The sequence below is a fragment of the Protopterus annectens genome, chromosome 7.part1, assembly GCF_019279795.1.
Source record: "Protopterus annectens isolate FY-2018-M chromosome 7.part1, PAN1.0, whole genome shotgun sequence".
In the NCBI taxonomy this organism is placed as follows: Eukaryota; Metazoa; Chordata; order Ceratodontiformes; family Protopteridae; genus Protopterus; species Protopterus annectens.
This window is the reverse complement of record NC_056740.1, coordinates 197,520,275-197,542,542: the sequence shown is the minus strand read 5'-3', so window position 1 is coordinate 197,542,542 and position 22,268 is coordinate 197,520,275. Positions and strand designations below refer to the sequence as shown.

Genomic DNA, 22,268 nt, shown 5'->3' with positions numbered 1-22,268 from the left:
CTACTATCCATAATTACACACACGATTGTCTTTCTAACATCTTTCTTTAAAATCCATCCATCCTCGGCTCCTGCCTTTTTGTACCTGACCACTGTCCAATACCCATATAACATACTGTCTCTCTCTTACCTCACTTCCCTTTTCCTTCACTCTGCGGATACCCATGTGTTCCCTCACAAATCTGCTCTTATCCACTTCTCCACCCATTTTGTACTCTCACCTTCTTCTCTCTTTCATTCCTCCATCACTCTGAACATCTTCACCTCCTGTCCACAGAAACTTACTCTTTCACCAACAGCCACCCTTACTCTCTCACCATCCCATCCCTCCCTCTCTCTTTACTCTCACTATCATTTGTCTCTGCCCTCTCTCTCCTGCTTCCCTCTCCTCTCTCCTCATCTCTCCCTCTCTGAGTCTCCTCTCTGATTCTCTCTCTGATTCCCAGACAACACTCTCACCTCAACTTATCACCTGTCACATCCACCCTGTCACTGCCTCACTGTCAACCTGTCCATCACCACCACCAAATAGAAAACCACCTCAGCCTGTCAAGATGAGTAAGCACATCCTGCCTTAAAACGGATCTGTCACTCCCCTGCAGTCCTCACCCATGTCCACCCACATCACACTACCACCCCCACTTCATCTTCGTACACCACTCACACTCCCGACTTCCTCCTTTAATACCACTCTTCTTCTCCCTTCCACTGCCCTGTCCTTCCTCCTTCTGTCAGAGTTCTCTCCTCTCCATCAAAACTCCTTCCCCCAACTCTCTGTATTTCTCTCATCAACACTCTCAGAACACTCATTGCATCTGTAGTGCTCTTCACTCTCTCTTCCATACTGCTTCACCACTATGCTCACCCCTGGCATCAACCTTGCTTCTATCATTACTCCTTCTTTGATACAGGCTTCTAATTCATGTTAAGCAGAGCCAGTCCTTGGCCTTCTTCAAATGTAGTTTGGATCAATGGATGGGGAATCACAAATTCACACCTGGAGTAGCACCTTTGTCGCTTATGCACAGGGCAGTCTGTAAAATACTCAGAATATAGGCACAAACCTATACCATCCCCTCTTGCCCCTATAGGGACCATATATCCAATAACATTGGGTTATATTGGCTAGGCTTGTAAGGGCTCTTTCACATATTTTCCAAGCAGTTTTGTTTGGACCACAGGCTCAGGAGGCAGTTGTCCTTTGATACCTCATTTCATTTTAGCTCTTGTCTTTAACCTTCTTCTAACTCTGGACTCCCTGGAAGCTTTAACATTTCTGCTGCTGAAAATTCTTTCCATTAATTTCTCACTGTAGAAGGCTTTCATAGTCAAATATAACAGATATGTACTCACTGTTATTTGATATTATGAAGGATGTCTGCAGTCATTCTTTATTATCCCCCCTCCTGGTTTCTTCCTGTGTATGGTTGGCATCTTCTTTCCACGTTAGCTGATGCTCTTCCTTTAATTATTAGTTATATTTTTAGGTATTTCCAGTTTGCTGACTTAATGTATGGAAATTCAACTGGGGAACAAAGGGCAGGATGTATCCTCAACCTGACATATTATGTGAATCACTTGGGAATACAATCTGTCCTGAACATAGTAATTGGTGGTTTCAAAATTGTGCTGTGCTGAGGGTACCAGAGTAGTAAGTCCCAAAAGTTTCCCTCTGCAAAAGACCTTCTTGCATGACATTTGATATGGTGAATACATATCAGTTACTCTGGTGCCATAGAGAAGTAAAGCCCTACCTATCGCCCAGCTGACTTGGGTTTGATTAGTGGACTGGGCAGCTGAGGAAGTGGCAGGGAGGGATAGATGGGATCTATTTTAGATCATCGAAATCTTCTTTCATCTACGGCTTATTCATCAACCCCTATCCCTCGAAACTAACTTCAGTGAACATCAGCATTTTTTACAGGGTAAATAACCAATTGGCCACTACCCCACCAAAACACACATCGCACTAAATCAAACCCACCCAAGTGGGGGGTTTCACCCCCCCCAACTATATATACCAATTCTGAGATTGCACTATGGTGGGGAAAAGGGCAAAGTTGTGGTCTTGCCTTTTGGTTACTTAGCCTGTAAATCATTTCAATGTTCACTGAAGTTAGTTTCAATGGATAGGGTTCGATGAATAAGCCGTTAATGAAAGAAGATTTCAACAATCTAATATAGACACAGTAGGCATGCTCATATTGGGAAACAGGGCTATAGTCCCTGATGCTCCCTAAAAGGAGACATGGTCCATGGAGGGGAGAGTTCCTCAAACATAGTCGACAAGCTTTGAGGGGAGGAACAAAGAAAGTGGGTAGGGCATATAACCCCTCCACCTCTGAATGGAAGCACAAATCAGTGAGCCCACAGGATGCCATTAGGATCCACAACTGGTCCCAGCAAAAATCAGAATAATCAGGGGGGTAGAAAGATGGCTGGTAGACCCAGAGTGGATACAAACACTGGGGGCCAGGCCAGTACCATGGGGTCCAGGAGAACCAAAAAAATTCAAACATTTAGGTATCAACAGAGTTCAGCTACCATTTTTCTAAAAGCAGGTGTATGAACAGAGGGCACAAGAAGATGAATGATGAACAGTTCAAGGCAGATCCAAGAATGTAATATTTTACAAAAAGGATGAAGGTAGAGTTTTGGAAGTGGCTACTAGAAGAAGTATTGAGTAGTGCATTCAAAAATAGTATCAGAATTCTAGAATGTTTGATGTAAACATAGGATAATTCCTATGAAGAGTAGATTTAAAAAAATACTATTTTATTAGGACATCCAGTGTAACCAGTATGAAATGGGAAAACTAGAGGGTCAAGCACTCTTTAACATGCCATTAAAATCTATGTTCCTGTATTTGCACAATGCTATGTCTATGGCCACTTCCAACCTGTGCCCATATTCCCGTGAATCCTGTACCCTAGCCCATTCCTTCCTGGCCATTTAGCAAGCCTCTGTGATGCCACAATGCTCAATCTTTCCATTATGGATTAGAATGTTAAATACACTTCAAAGGGCAGACACTTGTTGTTTGTCTTTCGGCTTTTCCCGGTTAGGGGTCGCCACAGCGGAACTCCGGTCCGCTAATGATTGGCAGTAGATTTTCATGAACGCCAAGATTCCAGCTCAACGTTCAACCTTCAACGAAGGCATGCCCATTTACGCATTTGTCTTTCAAATGCCCAACCCAGAGTCCACACAGAAGCTGAGAATCGAACGGGAGAACCTCTTGCTGTGAGGCAACAACGCTACCGCTGCATCACCGTGGATATGTTATATAATGTAAACAGGATCTGTTTTACTTGTTTTCATGGCTTCTGGCATTGCCTAACATCACAATCCAATCACTCCTTCATTTTGTGCATCTTTTTCTGTCATCTGTTTCATAGGCCTTCCGTTTTTTCATCCATCCTTTGACAATCACTTGCTTCTCATCCATGTAAATGGTGGCTTAATTTTAATGCATTTCTCATGTTTTTCCAGAGTTCCATTATACTGTCGTGCCATCTAGCTCCGTTCAGTTGCACCCTGCTTACCTGTACCATTCCTTCTTTTCCATTTGTTTCAGCTCTCAAAAACTACTGACATTTTAAAGCTTTAAAGTATTTAAAATATTAGTTAAAATAATTATAGTTACCTGTTACATAGAAAAAGTGCAGTCCACTAATCATCGCAGTATTTTAAGTTTTGCAGTTTGTCCCATAGATAAGGGATACAAAGTTTATGACAATGTCAAATGTTTAAGTCAAGTAGTCCGAAAGCAGAAGGTGGCATTTCTTTTAATTCTTTGACATTATCATTTCATATGGCTTTTGATAAAAAGCTGAAGTCAGGTTTCTGCAAATATCTTAATTTACTCTCTGTTGACATTTCTGTTTGACATTTCAGAAGTTGTGTAGATAGCAAACTCACTGATGGGATCTAATACAGTCTCCTTGCTTCTGTTTACAGCATGTAGAAATAGAAACTGCTAGGACTAAAAAGTCTTAGTTTTACACTGTCTCCTATTTTAAACTGGATTTTCTTAGAACCTATTACTTTGTTTCCTAATCCCTGTCACCTTCTTGCCTACTAGCAGTATGACTGTTTTGCTTAAAACAGTTTTTGCACGACAGCAATTTTCTCAAACCCTAGAATTCAAAGTATTGCTCATGCTAATTGATCTGTTTGATTTGGTCAATTAGCAAACTGGTAAGAATGTATGATTTAAAGACAGGTATGACCACAATGAAAAAAGACCTTATTATTGACTCATTGCCACATCTCCGAATCGAACACTTAAGCTGTCAGACCTCACCTCACTAGTGTTCTCACTTGTGCCCATGCATCTTGTTAGCAAATACACCCACACACACACACACACACACACACACACACACACACACACACACACACACACACACACACACACACACACACACACACACACACACACATCTTCACTGACTTACCTGCACTGCAAGTTCTCCCAAAGGAGTGAGTTGGTGACTGCCATATTTTTATGGCAGTTATTTATTCCTCCTAGAGTAAAACTGTACTCAAAGAATGACTCAGCTGAGCAAATTGGGAGCAGCAGACATTTAGGGAGAGCACATGACTGATTGGATTTAATCACTCCCCTAGACTGCCACATTAGTGCACAACTTTGCCCATGAGGCCACTTTCCATTCTGAGGTCCCAGTAAGGGGCAAACCTTAGCGGTAGACAGTCTGAATCCAGAAGGCTTAGCATGGTGTGGAAACCTTCTCAGCTAAGGCTTCTGCAATGTTCTAAGCCTTTCAGAATCCAAGGATATTTTGTTACTAGCCATACTCAGTTCAAAGCTTTCTTTTTTTGTTATGTCAAACTTTCTTACAAAGCATGGCTTCTTCAGAAGATGTGATTGCAGTCTCTTTGGCTTTTACTATAATTTGTTTTGTTTGTTCTATGGAACCATATTTCCAATAATTTGGGGACTGAAAGAAAAACCAGCACAGTTTTTGCTCTGCATAATACAAAACAAAAAAGAAGACAAAATAATGGATCTCACTACCTTTCAAGCCCAAATGTTCCTGTTCAAAGATGCATTAGAATTAGCTTCCTTGTTCACTAGGACATGTAGGTTCTTCAGCAGACAGGTAACTGTGCAACAGCTGGAGCATGTGTTGTGTCTCTCATCAAGAACTCCATTTCCTCCTAAAGCCAAATGACTTGCTTCAAGATCAACAGAAAATTTGTGAAAACAGATTTTCTTTGCATGTAACCTGTCCGGCTCTGTAGAATCTTACAAATCCAAATGTGGTATTTTTTATTCAGCCCTTTTAAGTCAGTTTTGCCTGAACAGTTTCATGCATGATTCTTTCATACAGTTAAGTGTCACAAAACCCAGATGAGTTAAACTAAAGAATACTGTCCATATGTGTACATGATTGTAAAATTAGTTCAGCATAACATTTTTCTAGTTCTGCAGTTTGTTTCACTAATACATTTTATGATGAATTGTTCTCTTCTGAGAAAAACTCTGTTCCATCATTTGTTCCTCTTGTTGTGTCAGCATTATTTGTCTAAAACAGCTGGTGGTGTGTTCAGAACTTTAAAGAAATGGTGTTTAGACTTGTCCAACTTTGTTTCTCTCATTATATTTTCCATTATTTTCCTCGAGAACTTTTGTCCAAAAGCAGCATTTTGTTGGACTTTGCCAGCTCTGGTTATGTTTATCCATGCTGAACACAGAGAGCAGTACTTTGGAAGCATGATGGTTGGAAAACCATGCTTCCCAGGAAAGGTTTTAGTAGCAAGGACACTCCTATAGTCACATGTATTCACAAATTATGATGTTACAAGACAGGGATACCATCTCGACTACCTCCAACTTAACTGCCCATAGGCTATTATTTAACCCTACTAAATGTCCTGCACTATCCAACATCCTACAACCATACACACCTAACAGGCCACTTAGATCTGCTCAACTAAACCTTATCACTGTCTACAAACCATATCGCCCTGCCGGACAGCACCGCCTGTCCTTCTCCTTAGCCAAAAAATGTAATTCTCTCCCTCCTTCACTACGAACCATAGAAAACTTTGACAACTTCAAAACCCATCTCTGTTCCTACTTTTTCTCTAATTGGAAGTGCAGTTGCACTTTCCCCACCTAGCCTTCTTCTCTCTCTAAATTATATTTCCATACTACTCCTATTCCTAACAGCTTAGCTCCCCCTGGAAATGACTCATTCTTCAGTGTTATCTCGTGTACATAATGTAAATATTGTAAATAGTTTGCTTTCCCTTTTCTCTCCTCCCTATCATTTGTACTTGTTCTGCCAAAACTGCTATAACAAGACTCATATTCTATGTAACCATTGTAAAATTCATAAATATGCCACAAAACATCCAACAGGCCAACCAATGCTGTAGGAAGTCACAACTTCAATTCCATTTTTAAGAACAAAAATATCCTTTATTCCAAGAGGCAAGCGCTTTCAGACATAACAAAAAGCAATACTTTACAGAACATATATATATGCACTCCAATCAATTCAAATGGACCAATGACAAGCTTCAATTCATGTGCCATTCTTAAAGACATGCAAACTTAAAACAAAATATTGCCAATACTCTATGAATAAAATCACATAAATATTATATCAATCATTAAAATAAAAAGCTCATAAGAATAAAAATTCCTTCTTTACAAATAATATTGAAACTAATATACTATAAAAAAACATATAATGAATAGTAGAATTATGCCAGTAAAATTTATATACCTGCTTGAAATGAAACTATTTGGGAAGTTTCCTATTCTTTAAGATGGGTCTCATTTATCCTAGCCGCATCTTGTTTGGTGTCATATTGTAAAATTCATGTCAACATATGACTCAAATGCTATGCAACCAATGTACCACATCATGTCTCTGATTTGTGATGTATCTGTATCCTTAAATATTCATTTTAATTAGTTGTATCTTAATGTATCTGCATCTTTGAATCTTAATTTTAACCTGTAAAATTTCAATGTTTACTATGTAATGTGGTGCTTTTCTCCCCAGGCCTCCACTGAAAACAGGCTTCTGAGCCCAGTGGACCTCTCCGGTCATCAAACTGAAATAAATAAATAATATGCTTCGAAGTAGGCATTATGCTGCACAGAACCATGGACTCCCTAGAGCTCCCTACTTTTTTTGGTACCAGGGTACCCTTAATAACAGTGATGTTTGGTTGTGGCACTCTTATGACATTTGTGCATTTCTACATCATATCGAATGTCATGGTGATGAAAAATGCAAATACTATTAGATCTCTCTATTTAGTGCTAATGTCCCTATTTAGAGCTGATGAATCACTGGCTAACACAAATTCCATCACTATTAAACATGTTTAGACAGTTGACAACTCAACAGGAAAGGAAAATTCATACCCTTGAATATGGAGATTGAACCCTGGACCTCCCGCATTCCATGCGGTGGTCACTGCCACTGTTTTAGAAGTCAGACAGACTTTTAAGACATAAATAGTATGTTTTTCCCTGGTGAGATCAGATCATTGGTCTTTCTCATTCGAAGTTTCTATCCCACCCAACCCCCACAGCCATAACCAAGCTAAAAAAATTCTCAAAAGCTGACTACAACCTCCTAAGGCAGGGTATCAGTAGCTTCACACCACCACCTCCCTCAGAGGATGCCGACAACTATGCTGAACAGTATGCCAGTGCAGTCTGAAAGACAAAAGGCCTGTAGCTGACTAGGTTTGTGGATGACTGTAAGTTGGGTGCTGTCATTAACTCCCCAAATGCTGTTAACATACTGCAAGAGGGTCTCACAACAGCAAATGGCTGGTGCCAAAGTCATGGCCTTAAGTTAAATGCAAAAAAATGTATTATCATACCATTCATCAAAAACATGGCCCCTACTGATTACCACATCAACAGCAACCCCCTAAACACACAACCTGTGGTTAGAGACCTGGGTACTCAGGTTGACAACAATCTCACATTCAACCATCATGTAGCGGCAGTGGTCAGAAAAGCCTTTTACTTGGTTCATTTCAAGTAAAAAGATTGCATCCAGAAGAAAGGAGGTTATTACTCTCTGCACTCCTCCCTCATTAGGCCAATAATTGTGGTATGTACCTCTCCAAACACCTGCACCAACTGGAAAGACCACAGAAATACCTCACAAAGAGAATACATGGCCTCCAACACCTGTCCTATGTGGACAAGCTCAAATCACAAGCACTCAACTCAATATAGTACAGATTGCTCAGAGGTGATCTGTGACTCGCCTTCAAGGCCATTTTGGACCCTGCCCTACTAGAGATGCTCCATATCTGTAAGTCTAACTCCTCCTGCATTACTTGCTCAAAAGGCCTAAATCTAATATGCATCAACAAAACCTGCTGGAGAAACAGGTTTGTCTCCCAGAGGCTACCTCATCTATGGAATAGACTTCCCCTACACGTCAAATAGAGTACCTTGCTGACCCTCTTCAAGTGCAGCCTTGATGAGCAGATGGGAAATTACAAATGTGTCCCAGGGGTTCCACCTGTGTCCCTCATAGACAGGGGTGACGGCTAGGCTTGTAAGGGCTTCAGGGCCATTAGCCTAGTAACCTCTTATGATCCTATGATCCTATAATAGCTGCCAGCTTTTTTCTTATTATTGATTTGTTATTTATGATGTACTGGTCTAGTGTTGCTGTTTCTTTATGAACGTACTATGAATTATTTTGTTTATTAACTGGATTATTCTAAGGCTTTATGTATGAGTCTTAGCATTATTATGTGATAGTAATTACTATATGAAATGTGTGAGGGCTGAATGATTATAAGCACTGGAAAAGGGATGATTTGGAGGAGAAAGCTTGTGCTGTTGTAATACTATGATTGTATTCTTTATTATTTTAGCATTATTATTTCAATATTACCTTTTTTGTTATTTTATTATTATTATTATTATTTTCAATAAAGCTGTGCTACATAGTTCCTGAGCTGAGCTGTTTTTTTGCAAGTTAGACCCCTACCAGTTCATCCCTGCTGCAAAACTGATTGTAAGCATTTGCTTTGCTGAAACTACATGTTCAAATCCTACCATAACCTGGTGCATATTTCCACAGTTCATGATCCTACACAATTTGGTAAACTACCCAAAGAAATGGATTTCCAAGCTTTTGTGAAAAAGGTACTATCCTGATGCTCAAGAATGCTGTGTCTCAGAGGGAAGGTTGAAGATACAGAAATTTCTGATAGAGAGCTGTGATGTAGAAAAATGGTACAAGATTGTATAAATAATTCTGTATGATAAAAGTTTTCTGTATTTGCAGAAAAATTATTCCTTTCTTTAGCAGTTCTAATCAAAGGAGTTACATACCCTTGTTTTTTTTGTTCTTATTAGGATTCATTGTGATGACTGCAAACAGCCGTAACAACATCACATGACTTTCATTCTCTTTCTTTTGATCTTTAGTGTTGTGATTTAGGTTTCCATGCCAGTTTGGCTCGGACTGTCAGGACTTACCTCTCTGCAGAATACAACTTGGAAACATCACGACATGAAGGACTGGACATTGTTGAGAATGCAGTGGACAACCTAGATGCCAGGAGTGACAAGCACAAAATAATGGACATGTGTAATATGGTCTTCTGTCCGCCTTTGAAGTTTGAGTATCAGCCACACATGGGGGATGAGGTAAGTGCAATGGCCTCAGTTTTAGAGGAAGGGGACATCATGTCTCCTATTAGTGACTCCAAAAACAATACAATTAGTGTGCCATTACACATAGCAAAGTATAAATGCTGGGATGCATGGTGTGGTTTCTATTAGTTATCAGTGATGATGATGCTAAAATCTGTTTTTCTTTCTTTCAGTCTTTCTTTTTCTTTTGAAGTAAAACATAAGTCATTTTATGCTATTGTGATCTAGTACAGATCTCAAAGCTTTTGAAGGTTATGAGGTAAATACATAACATGATTTTCAAAACAGACTTTTTACAAGAAACAACATTGCTGTTTAGAGAAAACATGTATGGAGAGATGTGAGGAAGTCTCAGTTCACTTTGAGAGTGGCTTGAAACTGTGGAATATATTACCTGCAAATAAACTTTGGATGCTGAAGGCAGTTACATGTGATTGGCAAGGATAAAGTGATGGCCTCCATTCTAACCGTTCTGGGAACATGGGGCCAAAAAGGTAGAAAGGAAACTCTTTGATGCGATTATATCAATACCTGTTTTTATTTCTATCTTGAACATTATTAGTGCTATGTCTCTAAAAATAATTGCTGCATGGATACTTTTGAAACTTTGATTAATTTCTGAGTTATAGCTGGAAGCATTGTTTCTCATGATTGCAGGGTTATTCAGCTTGAATGACTCTGTTGAACTCTGCTTTGTTTCCACTTCTAAAAGTGCATGATCCAGTCACCCTCTCTCCACTGTCAGAGAACAGATATTATTAATCAGCTATGATGAGTAATGGTTCCCTATTAACTAGGCAGCACTTTCATTTGTTTTATTACTGCTGTAAAGAAACGTAGATGGAGGTTGTTAAATAGTTCATCCTTGCAGTACAGAGACAAAGATTAAAGTTTTAAATAGTTGAGCTTTACTAGAAAATAGCATATTTTACAAATATAATGAGATCTGGGGGATGACTAACAGCTTTCTGTATAATTGCAGCAGTCAGCTTCCATTCACGCAGAAGAAGCAAGGTGTGTGCCTTTATACCGCACATCTACATGGCGTATTATAACATGACACATAAACACAAAGAGGCTTTTTGTACTTGTTTGAAAGGGTAGTGCACTGATTGTTAGTGACCATTTGCACTCAAAGTCCAAGTGAAATTAATTACAGCATATATTGAACAAAACATATGAAATAATACAAGAAGAAAATTATAAAAGATTGAAATATTTATAGGTGGTATACTTGTAACTGCTACCAGTAATGAAACTGTCATAGCACATTATCCTTATTTATAAATTTAGATTTTTTTTTGCCATTTTGTCGCTTGTTCAAACAGAAACTGAATTACCATAATGCACTCCTGTGCTTGGTTTAATGTCACAACTTGGGTGGTGGATTCATTGTACTTAAACCTTTTGTTACATGTTATTGTTTTACTGAAAACTTACTGTTGCTTATTACATGGACATGCCCTGCCATTGTCATATGGTTAGTCACTAATTAACACAGCATAGTTTCTAATTATAGTTTCAGCTCTCTAGCATATAAGCATCTGTTCCATATCTTTGTACCATTACAAAGAAAGAGATCTCATTCACTGTGAACCCCTCTTCTGTCTCTCTGCTGTTCTGATACCAATATCACCACCAAGGGATGCATCCCAGCCTGTCTAACTTGCCTTTTAATCTTATGTGTGGATGCATTATTTGTGTTTCTAAACTCTAGGTAAGTCATATCAACAGCAGTTCATTGGATTGCTTCTTTGGTCATAGAGTCACATGTGTGTGTGTATAGAATTTTTTGATCCCACCTGTGTGCAATGAGTTTTTGTTATTCTAGCAGCTAGCACAGAGGACTAAAGCACTTAGCTGTTAATAAAAAGCTTCCTATTTGCAGGTTACCGGGTTCGATTCCCTCCACCTTCATTTCTTTACTATGTGACTCTGAGCATGCCACTTAAACAGACTGGGTTTCCCCTAAAAAGGGATAGCTGTGTCCAGTAAGCTTATCTAGTCAAGAAACAGACAAAGAAGAAGAATGCCAGAATGCATGGACCATCAAAGTTTTTTGCCAGTCTTGGAAGATATCCTCACCACTGAAATAGTGGCAAAAAGTTTGTAAGGGTGCTATGCCATGTGGTGTTACACCTGAGATTCTTAGGTAATCTGAAAGTTGGTAAGGCATTAATATAATTTCTAGATCTTTTGGGAGAAGCACTAATCATCAGCTACAAATAAGATATATATATATATATATATATATATATATATATATATATATATATATATATATATATTTTTTTTTTTTTTTTTTTTTTTTTAAACAACTGAGGCTGTAAATAAAGTTTCCTACCAGGTAAAAACAGACTCATTGAGAAGGAGAGGTCCCAGGGTATGGTGAAGAAATGGGTGATTCATACCAAGTGCATGGACACTTGAACACAGTCTTAGACACAACATGGCATACAGTGGTTTTAAGGCATTTGAATCTGTGTAACACAAAACAATATGGGGATTATGTATGCCTCTCAAAAACTGCATAATGTGTTTACGTAGGGTCCCCTCTACACATAGCTTAATGTGTCCTGTAGCAGTTGAAGAAATGACCAGGAGGAATAGGAAATGGTGAGCAGCATGTTTTAGATGGTGGCATGAGTACTGCAGTAACAGTCTGTAGTTTGGGGGACATAGGAGACATTGAGTAGGATGTTTCAGGTGGCATGAACAGTATAGTATTTCAGCAGTGATTTAGGGCAATAGAAGAGGGACATAGGAGACAATGGGAAGGATGTTTCAGGTGGCAGCATGAACAGTATAGTACTTCAGCAGTGGTTTAGGGCAATAGAAGACATGAACAGGATGTTTCAGGTGGTGGCATGAGTACTATAGTACCTTATCTTTGGCTTAGGGGACATAGTAGACATTGAAAAGGATGATTCAAACAGTAGCATGAACACTATAGTATTTCACCAGTGGTTTGGGGGACATAGAAGATGTTAAACATCAGGTGATGACATGAGCACTGTAGTACCTCACCAGTGATTATGGGGGGACATAGGAGATGTTAAACATCAGGTGATGACATGAGCACTATAGTATCTCACCAGTGGTTTGGGGGGACATAGGAGATATTGAACAGAACATTTCAAATTGTGGCATGAACACTATAGTCCCTCACCAGTGGTTTGGAGGAGATATAGGAGACACTGAACAGAACATTGCAAATGGTGGCATGAACACTATAGTACCTCATCAGTGGTTTGGGGGACATATGATACATTGAACAGGATGTATCAGGTGAGGACATGAACACCCTAATACCCTACCAGTGGTTTGTGGGGACATAGGATAAGTTGAACAGGATGTATCAGGTGAGGACATGAGCACTATAGTACCTCACCTGTGGTTTGCGGGACATAGGAGATGTTAAACATCAGGTGATGACATGAGCACTATAGTATTTCACCAGTGGTTTACATTGAACAGAACATTGCAAATGGTGGCATGGACACTATAGTACCTCATCAGTGGTTTGGGGGATATAGTAGAGATTGAACGGTATATATCAGGTGAATACATGTGCACTATAATACCTCACCAATGGTTTGTTTGGACATATGATACGTTGAACAGGATGTATAAGGTGAGGCATGAGCACTACAGTAACTCACCAGTGGTTTGTGGGGACATAGGATAAGTTGAACAGGATGTATCAGGTGAGGACATAAACACCATAATGCCCTACCAGTGGTTTGTGGGGACATAGGATAAGTTGAACAGGATGTATCAGGTGAGGACATGAGCACTATAGTACCTCACCTGTGGTTTGGGGGACATAGGAGACATTGAACAGAATGTTTACATGATGTCATGAACACTATACTACCTCACCAGTGGTTTGTGGAGACATAGGATACTTTGAACAGGATGTATCAGGTGAGGACATAAACACCATAATGCCCTACCAGTGGTTTGTGGGGGATAGGGATAAGTTAAGAAGGACAGGTCAGGTGAGAGGTGAGATACACCATACCTATAGTGTGGTTTGGGGGACATAGGAGACATTGAACAGAATGAGCACCATACTACCTCACCAGTGGTTTGTGGGGACATAGGATACTTTGAACAGGATGTATCAGGTCATGACATGCACTGTCTTGCACTTGTCATTCTGCACTAGCAGTTGCCAGTCATCCCGTTCTCTTCTTCATTACTGCCGCAATGTTACTATGTTACATTGCTTGGGACTGTATTTACATGTTTTTTACTTGCACAACTTCCTCTCTTCTGGCCTCAGAAATAAAATAATTTTGAGAATGTGCACATTCTACTGTAGTTAGCATCCACCTGGAAAATACCAACAAGTGGACAACAGTGGATTACTTTAAACAAAAAGGCTGTTCGTTTTCATTTCCCTTGTCGGTCCTGGGGAGACCCAGCCACTCCAGTAAGTTAGGAGAGCCTATAAGAAGATCTACTCAACAATAGGTAGCCTACATTTGTTTTATCAGTTATATCTTATAAACCTGACCTACATAAAGAACCAGTGGGACCAAAAGCATCTTAATCACTTGCATTTTATTGCTGATGTCCATAAGTAACAGATTTCTTAGTTGTATCTTACATATAATCATTTGAGTAATTTCTTCTCACATTTCTTTAGCTGCTTGCTTAACATCTCATTTGAGCCAAATTTTTAAGTATCTTATCTTGCCATGACCAAAAGAGAAAGTTCTGTACAAAGTGTCTTGGTGGGGGGCATGTTTCATTACTATAGCCTTTATTTGTGCTTTGTTTACTTTAAAAAACAATATACCAATAAAATATATGTTTATTGAATATAATCTTATCTTGTTCAGGACTGGTAACATTATGTCATCTGCAAAAACGCCTATTTTCTCATTAGTGTTTCTTAGTTTATATTCAGTTATATTTGATTATATCTGGCTAATGGCTTTAAACACAGAGCAAACAGTAATGGTGAAATTGAACACCCCTGTCTGGTTCCTTTTGTAACACTAAGCACTAGCTCACCACTATACTTTAACCTATGACTTCTCTGTAGATGTTAATTATTAATACTATCCATATTTGTGGAAACACAAATGTATGCATAGGAGATGTATTTTTATCAAATATCAATAAAATAACCATGCCCACAAGGTATGACACTGTTTTTTTTTTGTTTTGTTTTGTTTTTTTTGTTTTTTTTAGAGCACTGCCATGTAAAAATGTTGATTTCAGTATCCATTGCTTTTTAATTCTTAAATGCCACATACTGATGTGTTTTAATGCTTCCTTTTTCCTGAAATTCAGGCATGGTATTTGCATTTTATTTAAACTGGGCAAATGTTGTGATTTTGTTTTTAGTGGTGCAGTTGTGCAGCGGTAGCGTTGTCGGCTCACAGCAAGAGGTTCTCCAGTTCGATCCTTGGCTGGGGTGCCTTCTGTGTGGAGTCTGCATTCTCCCCATCCTCATCCAAAGTCAAACTTTCCCTGTTAACAAATGATAAATAAATTATTTTTGCACTGCCATTTATCTTACCAAATTCTAGCAAATTAACAGCATTAAAAATAGAAAGTGTGTATATGAGCAAATATTTAAAATAATGACATTGATTTCCTCAGTCTCTGTATGTTGCATTAATCTAAGCAAGTCATTTAACCAAATATTTCTCACAGGTCATTCTCGAAAGCAAACTGTGCGCCCAGTCGGCTTACCTGATTAACACGTACTTTTTTCCTCATGTATGCTATCTTTATGACTACAGTTTGTTTAATTTTCAGCATACTAACTAGCTGCTGTGTTAATACTAATCTTTTTTACCACAACTGGATTACATAATAACACTGCTGTTAGTAAACAGTGACATTTTCCTTGCAGAATTCCTAGCATGTTGTTGTTTTTTTAGGTGTGCCAGGTAAGCGCCCAGCAACCCGTGCAGACAGAGCTCCTCATGAGATACAATCAGCTACAGTCCCGACTCACTACACTTAAGATCGAGAATGAAGAGGTATGCCTGTGTCTCAGTGATGCACTGATTTGTTTGTATATTTATTCACCAAGACTACTTATTTGAGCGGTTGTACCTTGTATCAGTGTTTTTTTTTTTTTTTTGAGTAGCTGCATTTTGAGTCAGTTCATACAAAATTAGGACTTTTTCAGGACACCATGTAGCAAGTGCAAAACAAACAAAACAGAAATATGGTACTAAATGGGTGTACTGCACAACATCTTGACTGAATACTGTATCTATCAATGCTGTGCATGTTAAAGACGTGATAGTAGCAGCCTGAGACACTTTTTATTACTATTGCCATTTTAAAAAGTATAAGTAGTGGTTGTCTGTGCAACAGACCAGTTTATCACTTTTTGTATAGCAAATGGGCTACTGTTTTTCTGAAAAAAATGCATTTTAAAAAATAGTTGAAAATTGAGGTTACTCATTGCAAAACTCTTATATAAATGTGATGCATTTCCTATGTTGGCACAGTTACAATGTATAATGATAACTTTTCAGTTTTACATCAGTTATAGGGCTGTGAATGCGCCTCATCTTTTCTTTTCATTACATTCTTGACTGTATCATTTAAGAAATAAAATGACTACAAGCTACCTCCTCCATAGTTCCCAAACTGCTTCATTTCAAAGCAGAGTCTGTACCTAAAATTAGCAACATAAAAGAGGAAATTCTGGATGAGAATTTGTTTTTAAATTCTTTTCTAGAGACTGTATTACTTACTTGTGCATAGTTATGCATGGTGCATCTGATATCACCAATGGTTAGCTGTTCCCTATACATTCCTCTGGTTCCTGCTGTTTCCCTTCCTTTCCCTTATCCTAACCCCTACCTTCCCTCCTGTTCTCCCAGTTTTGTCCATGTCTGCTTGATTCCATACCATCATAACCTCTTTCCACTCTGCTCTCATTTTTTGCCACCCCTTTCGTTTGGATTACAGAAGTACTGTAGGTGGATATTTCAGTCCCAAGTTCAAACCTTCAGACCGTATGGCAGGAAGATCATAACTGGATACATTAATCACAATGTGGTACATGGAGCACACTGTTTGTGTTACAGAATTAGCAGAAGATAAAACAATGTGAAGCACAAGACACAATGTCATCAGCTTTCACATGTTCATAACAACTTTAGTTAAGCACCTTTGAGCACTATTGTGATCAGGTCTTGCACAGCAGCACACATGGCAGCCACAACAAAATACAGTCAGAAGTGCTTTTACAGCTTTGAAATCTATAACACACTTCATATTGCCACAAAATAAAATAGTGTGACAAGGTGAACTCGGAATTCAGAGACGCTCTCACCACTCATGTAAATTGCCTATTGCTACTAAGTGAATGTGTAAGTCACTGAGAAAATGTTATTCAGAGACAGCTATGGCCACATAGAGAAATACCTCTTTATTAGCCCATTAACATATCTCTGAATCTCTCATGTTTGACATTTGTGTTATCAGTAATCTTACCAGGCTTTCCGCTGTTGCCTTTTGGATTCACTTGTGTTATCAGACCTGTGACAGCAGTAGTGTTTAACCTGGCAGCCAAAGCATTCCACTACACTAACAAACACACACACATATTCATACATCAGTACATGTGTGCGCATGAACACACACACACACACAGACACACATACACAGACACACACACACACACACACACACATACACAGACACACACACACACACACACACGCGCACGCACGCACTAATACCCTCCCACCTCCATGACTTGAATGAACCTATCTGCACAGCGACTGCTTCCATCGGAATGAATTAATTCCTGCTACCTTTTGACAGTTTTAACTTCTTCCTCCAGCATTAGGAAAGCAATTCTCTGAATTGCTTGGTAGCATAAATCAGAATCAGCTGGCATTTCTCAGGGGAGCACATGGCTAATTAGTATTAGCCACTCCCTTGGACTGCCTCATTACTAACTGGCACAGACTGCACAGAGCAGCAGGACCATCCTCCATGCAGAGGCACACACTACTCGGAAACGTTAGCAGTACGACATCCTATATGAATCAGAAAGGGTTACCACAAGGGGGAAACTGCTGGGATTAATGCTTCCTGTTCATGGTAATCCTTTCTGAATTCCTAAAGTTGTTGAATGTCTGTGTAGCAATGCTGAGTGTGTTAGATTCTTCAAGACTGTAAAACATCTTTCTCTCCTACACTTATGTTTTCCAGTAAATGGTAGTATATTGAGGCAAGTAATGCTTCGTTTACTGCTAAGAATTATGATTAGGTTTCTCTGATCATAACTACTTGTTATGCGTTCTCAACATGGATGTCAAGATTCACCTCTTGAGGTTTGTTTTCCTCATTCTGAAGAGCATTTTCTGCCATCCATGTCTCAAGCATTTAAACTGGTTATGACTGAAGACCTAATCATAATTCTGTATCATTCTTGATAGAAAAAAAAGTCTCAATAAAGTGAAAGCATTATTAGAAGGTAGACAGTCAGTAATAGAAGCTCCTAAGTGAGTAACATTATGAGAAGGTAAACACTTAGTAATAGAAGTACCTAATGGAATAACATTATGAGAAGGTAAACACTTAGTAATAGAAGTACCTAAGTGAATAACATTACGTACAGTATGTCTTATTGTTTTGTTGAGCACCATTGCTTCCCTGGTATTCATGCTGTACGTTATGTCTAATCTCTTCCTCTGTGAAAGATATGTGTCTCCCTGACATACCCATTTTGTCCCTTAGCACCTTCCGTATGAACTGTTCCCTGGAGAATCTCGTTATCAAAACTGACAGCATATATGTCCTTACACCTTCAAAACAGGGCCTCTGATGATGGCTTCCTCTACAAAGGACTGCTGGTGCTGGTGTGAATGTTCAAAGATTCAGAGCTCTCAGACTGAAGTCCTTTTACTTTTGCATCTCGCTCCTTTGGTACACTTTCATTTCCATAGGAATGCTTTTATCAATTGTGTAATCCACTAGGTCTTGTTTACACTTATTTTTCTTTGTTTTAATTTATCCTCAGAGAGTGTAGGGAGTCTTAAAGGCTCGATGCTCCTTCAATGTAATATTTTATACTAAATTTTTCTTTATATTTATAGTATTAGAGTGCAGATTCAGTTCTTTAAGTACAGTTTCTCTAACTTATATTTTTTTGTCCAGTGACAACATGGAAGCATTATTGGTCCCAGCAAAGAAAAGTTGTCCCTTCTTTCCTTCATCTTATTTTTGGGGAGACTTCTTTTTAGGTGTATGCTGAACATATTTTAAACACCACAATCAGATTTCTTGGCTTCCTGAGCCCATTTCATTAATTATATAAATGAGGTATAGATGAGAAGTCTAGTGTATAATGGACGAAATGTCTAGTACTGTTTTTAGGAAATGTGACAAAGCCACAAGTCACTACATTGATTTCCCTAATGTTAGAATAACAGTTACTTCATATAACATAAGAAGTAGACCTCCACATATTTCATCTGTTTTTCTTTTTTTTTTTTTTTATAAATTACTAATTCTCATTATTCTCAATGGGATGTGGGAATTATATGCTATTTGCACAAATTGTCTATTGAATACAGATTTACATAATTTCTGTGTGCCTTTATGAATATGCTGTCTTGTGGGTAGTTTTATGTTCTAATCTGATGATCTTTTGAAATTTTTCTAATAGTACCAGGTAGTCTGTTTGTATTACTTTAATACTGCACTAATGGATATGTTACGTTAGTTTAATAATGTAGTTATGCCTTTACTTAGTTTATTCTTATTCAGTCTTACTGTTTAGAATCTGGCAGTCGTACAACAGTTAGTACTGATGCGTCGCACTGCTTGGCTCCCAGTTCGATTCTTGGCTTGGGTACCTTCTGTCTGGAGTCTGCTTGTTCTCCCTGTGCTCTTGTGTGGTTTGCCAGGTACTTAATTTTCTTCTCACATCCCAAAGACATGTTGTAGATAAATTGGTGATCCTGTAAACTGCCAGTAGGTGTGTATGCTGTGTGAGAGTAAATGTGTATCAGTACATGCCCTGTGACAAGTTAGTGCCCTGTTCATGATGAGCTTCTGTGCCTTTCACCCACTGAGTGCCAGGAATGAATGAATTAATGTGTGTAAACAGGCATATGCACACCTGCAAACAAACACACACACGCACACACACACATACACGCACACACAAACACACACATAGATGTGTGTGATATTCCTCTTTCTCTCTCTCTCTGTACATGTGTGTGTGTGTGTGTGTGTGTGTGTGTGTGTGTGTGTGTGTGTGTGTGTGTGTGTGTGTGTGTGTGTATATATATATATATATATATATATGTATATATGTGTATGTGTCTCTCTATATATTTATATACATATAGATATACAAAAACACAGACACACGCTCATGCTTATGTTGTTGTGTCTTTCGGCTTTTCCCGGTTAGGGGTCGCCACAGCGGAACTCCGGTCCGCTAACGATTGGTAGTTGATTTTACATGCTGAGTTACCAGCCCTGACGCACAACCTTCAACAAAGGTACGCCCATTCATGCATGTCTCCACGCAGAAGAAGCTCTAGCTGAGAATCGAACCAGACAGCGTCATGCTTATATGTATATATTTGTGTGTATGTGTATATATATATATATATATATATATATATATATATATATATATATATATATACATATGGCATTTTATCTATATTATATATATATATATATATATATATATATATATATATATATATATATATATATATATATATATATATGTATATAAAATAACTGAAGGTGTTTGGTCATCTTTGATTTCAGTTTGTTTTCTAGTTTTGCTGTTTCAGCTTTCAAGGAACAGAAAATTTACTGCCTACGATGTCAGCTCAGTTTTAAATGGTCTGAGATGCTGACGTATTGATGTAGTATTTCCAGTCTGCATTTAAGTCACAATGCTCTGCTTCATATAATTTTCTGGAACAGTGAAAATGTCTCTTCTGGGTTTTCAAACCCCACAGAGTCCAAATCTTAGTAATTACTTTCAGATGACATTCTGGGTCATTGCAAGTTCCACATTTGGCTCTACTAACTCTATCATACTTTAAATCACAGCATTTTGATTTAGATTTCTTTCTGGGCCATTGAAAATTTCCCTTTAGGATTTTCCACACACTCCAGTTCACAATATTTGTTTTCATATAACTTTCTGGGCCATTGAAATTCCACTTTCAGCTCTAAATTACTGTATTATTTTTCAGGTGACTTTATGAGCCTTTGAAGATTTCTCTTTTGTAAAATGCAGGTTCCATGCTACTAGGGATTTGCGATACTCTAGTGAGATAGATCTAGAGCCCTCATTTAAAAACAAATACACACACACACATGACACACAGACACACACACACACACACACACACACACACACACACACACACACACACACACACACACGCACATATCCCTTCCTTATTTTTAAATCCTCTTTCTGCAGGCTAAGACATTTGTCTCTGTTATGCATTCAGAATCCTTAAAGAGACAGTGCTCCACACATCTCCAAATACCAATTGCTTTGACACATACCTTTCTCCTCCCCAGCCGATTATCACAGACTCAAATAAAAAACGACTTAGAAGGGGTAACACTCCTATGTGATTACTAGGATAACAACCCCCAGGGAGCCTTTTAAAGCATAGCCATGCTTCCCAGGTTGATAATCAAATCCTGTACCTTGTGTTTGTGAGGTAAACACCTGAACCATTATGCTAACCCCAAGCTCATGGCCAGACTGCAGCACCATACCCCATTCTGTGTGACCTGTGTACTACTGTGGACGTAAATCAAGTTTTTTACAATTCACACTTTGCGATTGGCCATCCATCATCCTGTTTGTTTGTTTTTTTCCCCCAATCTTTAATTGAACAGCTACCTGGGGGGGCAGACATGGATGTAACTGTAATAACCTGATTGCTATTACAATGAAATGTGGGGTTTGTTTTTTTTTGCTCTTCATTGGAAGAGCAAGCTGGGTGAGCATGGCTGTAGATGTAATTATCTGGTCGCTACAATGTAGTTATCAGGTGTTTAGTGATTTTTTTCTTTTTGCTGTTCAAAGGAAGAACTAGCTGGGTTGTGTGTGGATGTAACTGTAATAATCTGATGGCTAGAATGTAGTGATCAGGTTATTACAGGGAGGCGACGAGCTACCTGGGGTGGGGCACTGACTGAGCCAGCTACGCCTCTGATAGGATCTTTAGAGTGGCCAGGCTTCCTGTGCTCCACACTGTTATCTGTAAACCAGTCACACTACTTTAAAGCCATAGTTTCAGGCTTTGTCCTTTCGAACTGTCCTTCACATGCAGCAGCCTTGAACTACTGGATCAGCTTGCTTTGCCACTGTGTACAAGACTCTGCTTCACAGCTTTTTATTTATCCTCACTGGCTGTCTTAGCACTGTCCCATTTTGATTTACTGGTTAAACCAGCTGTTTTATTGGTCTAAAAATTCACACAAGTATAATGAGGATGCACAAAACCATCTATGGCACCACCTTAGTGGACTCCCTTTTATTTCTTATATATCAGTACCTAGTGAAACTTCCATTTACCCTCCCTCATTTG

At 38.7% G+C, this 22,268-nt stretch overlaps 1 protein-coding gene across 2 annotated transcripts in view; it reads left to right on the top strand.

Annotated features, from left to right (window-relative positions):
• SRGAP3 (SLIT-ROBO Rho GTPase activating protein 3) overlaps nt 1–22,268 on the top strand; it is a 2,107,662-nt gene that overhangs the window by 1,403,177 nt on the left and 682,217 nt on the right. For both annotated transcript variants that reach the window (XM_044078646.1, XM_044078643.1), the window contains exons 7-8: nt 9,454–9,675; nt 15,585–15,686. In XM_044078646.1, the coding sequence (XP_043934581.1) occupies nt 9,454–9,675; nt 15,585–15,686 (324 nt within the window). The remainder of the gene's footprint in view (nt 1–9,453; nt 9,676–15,584; nt 15,687–22,268) is intronic.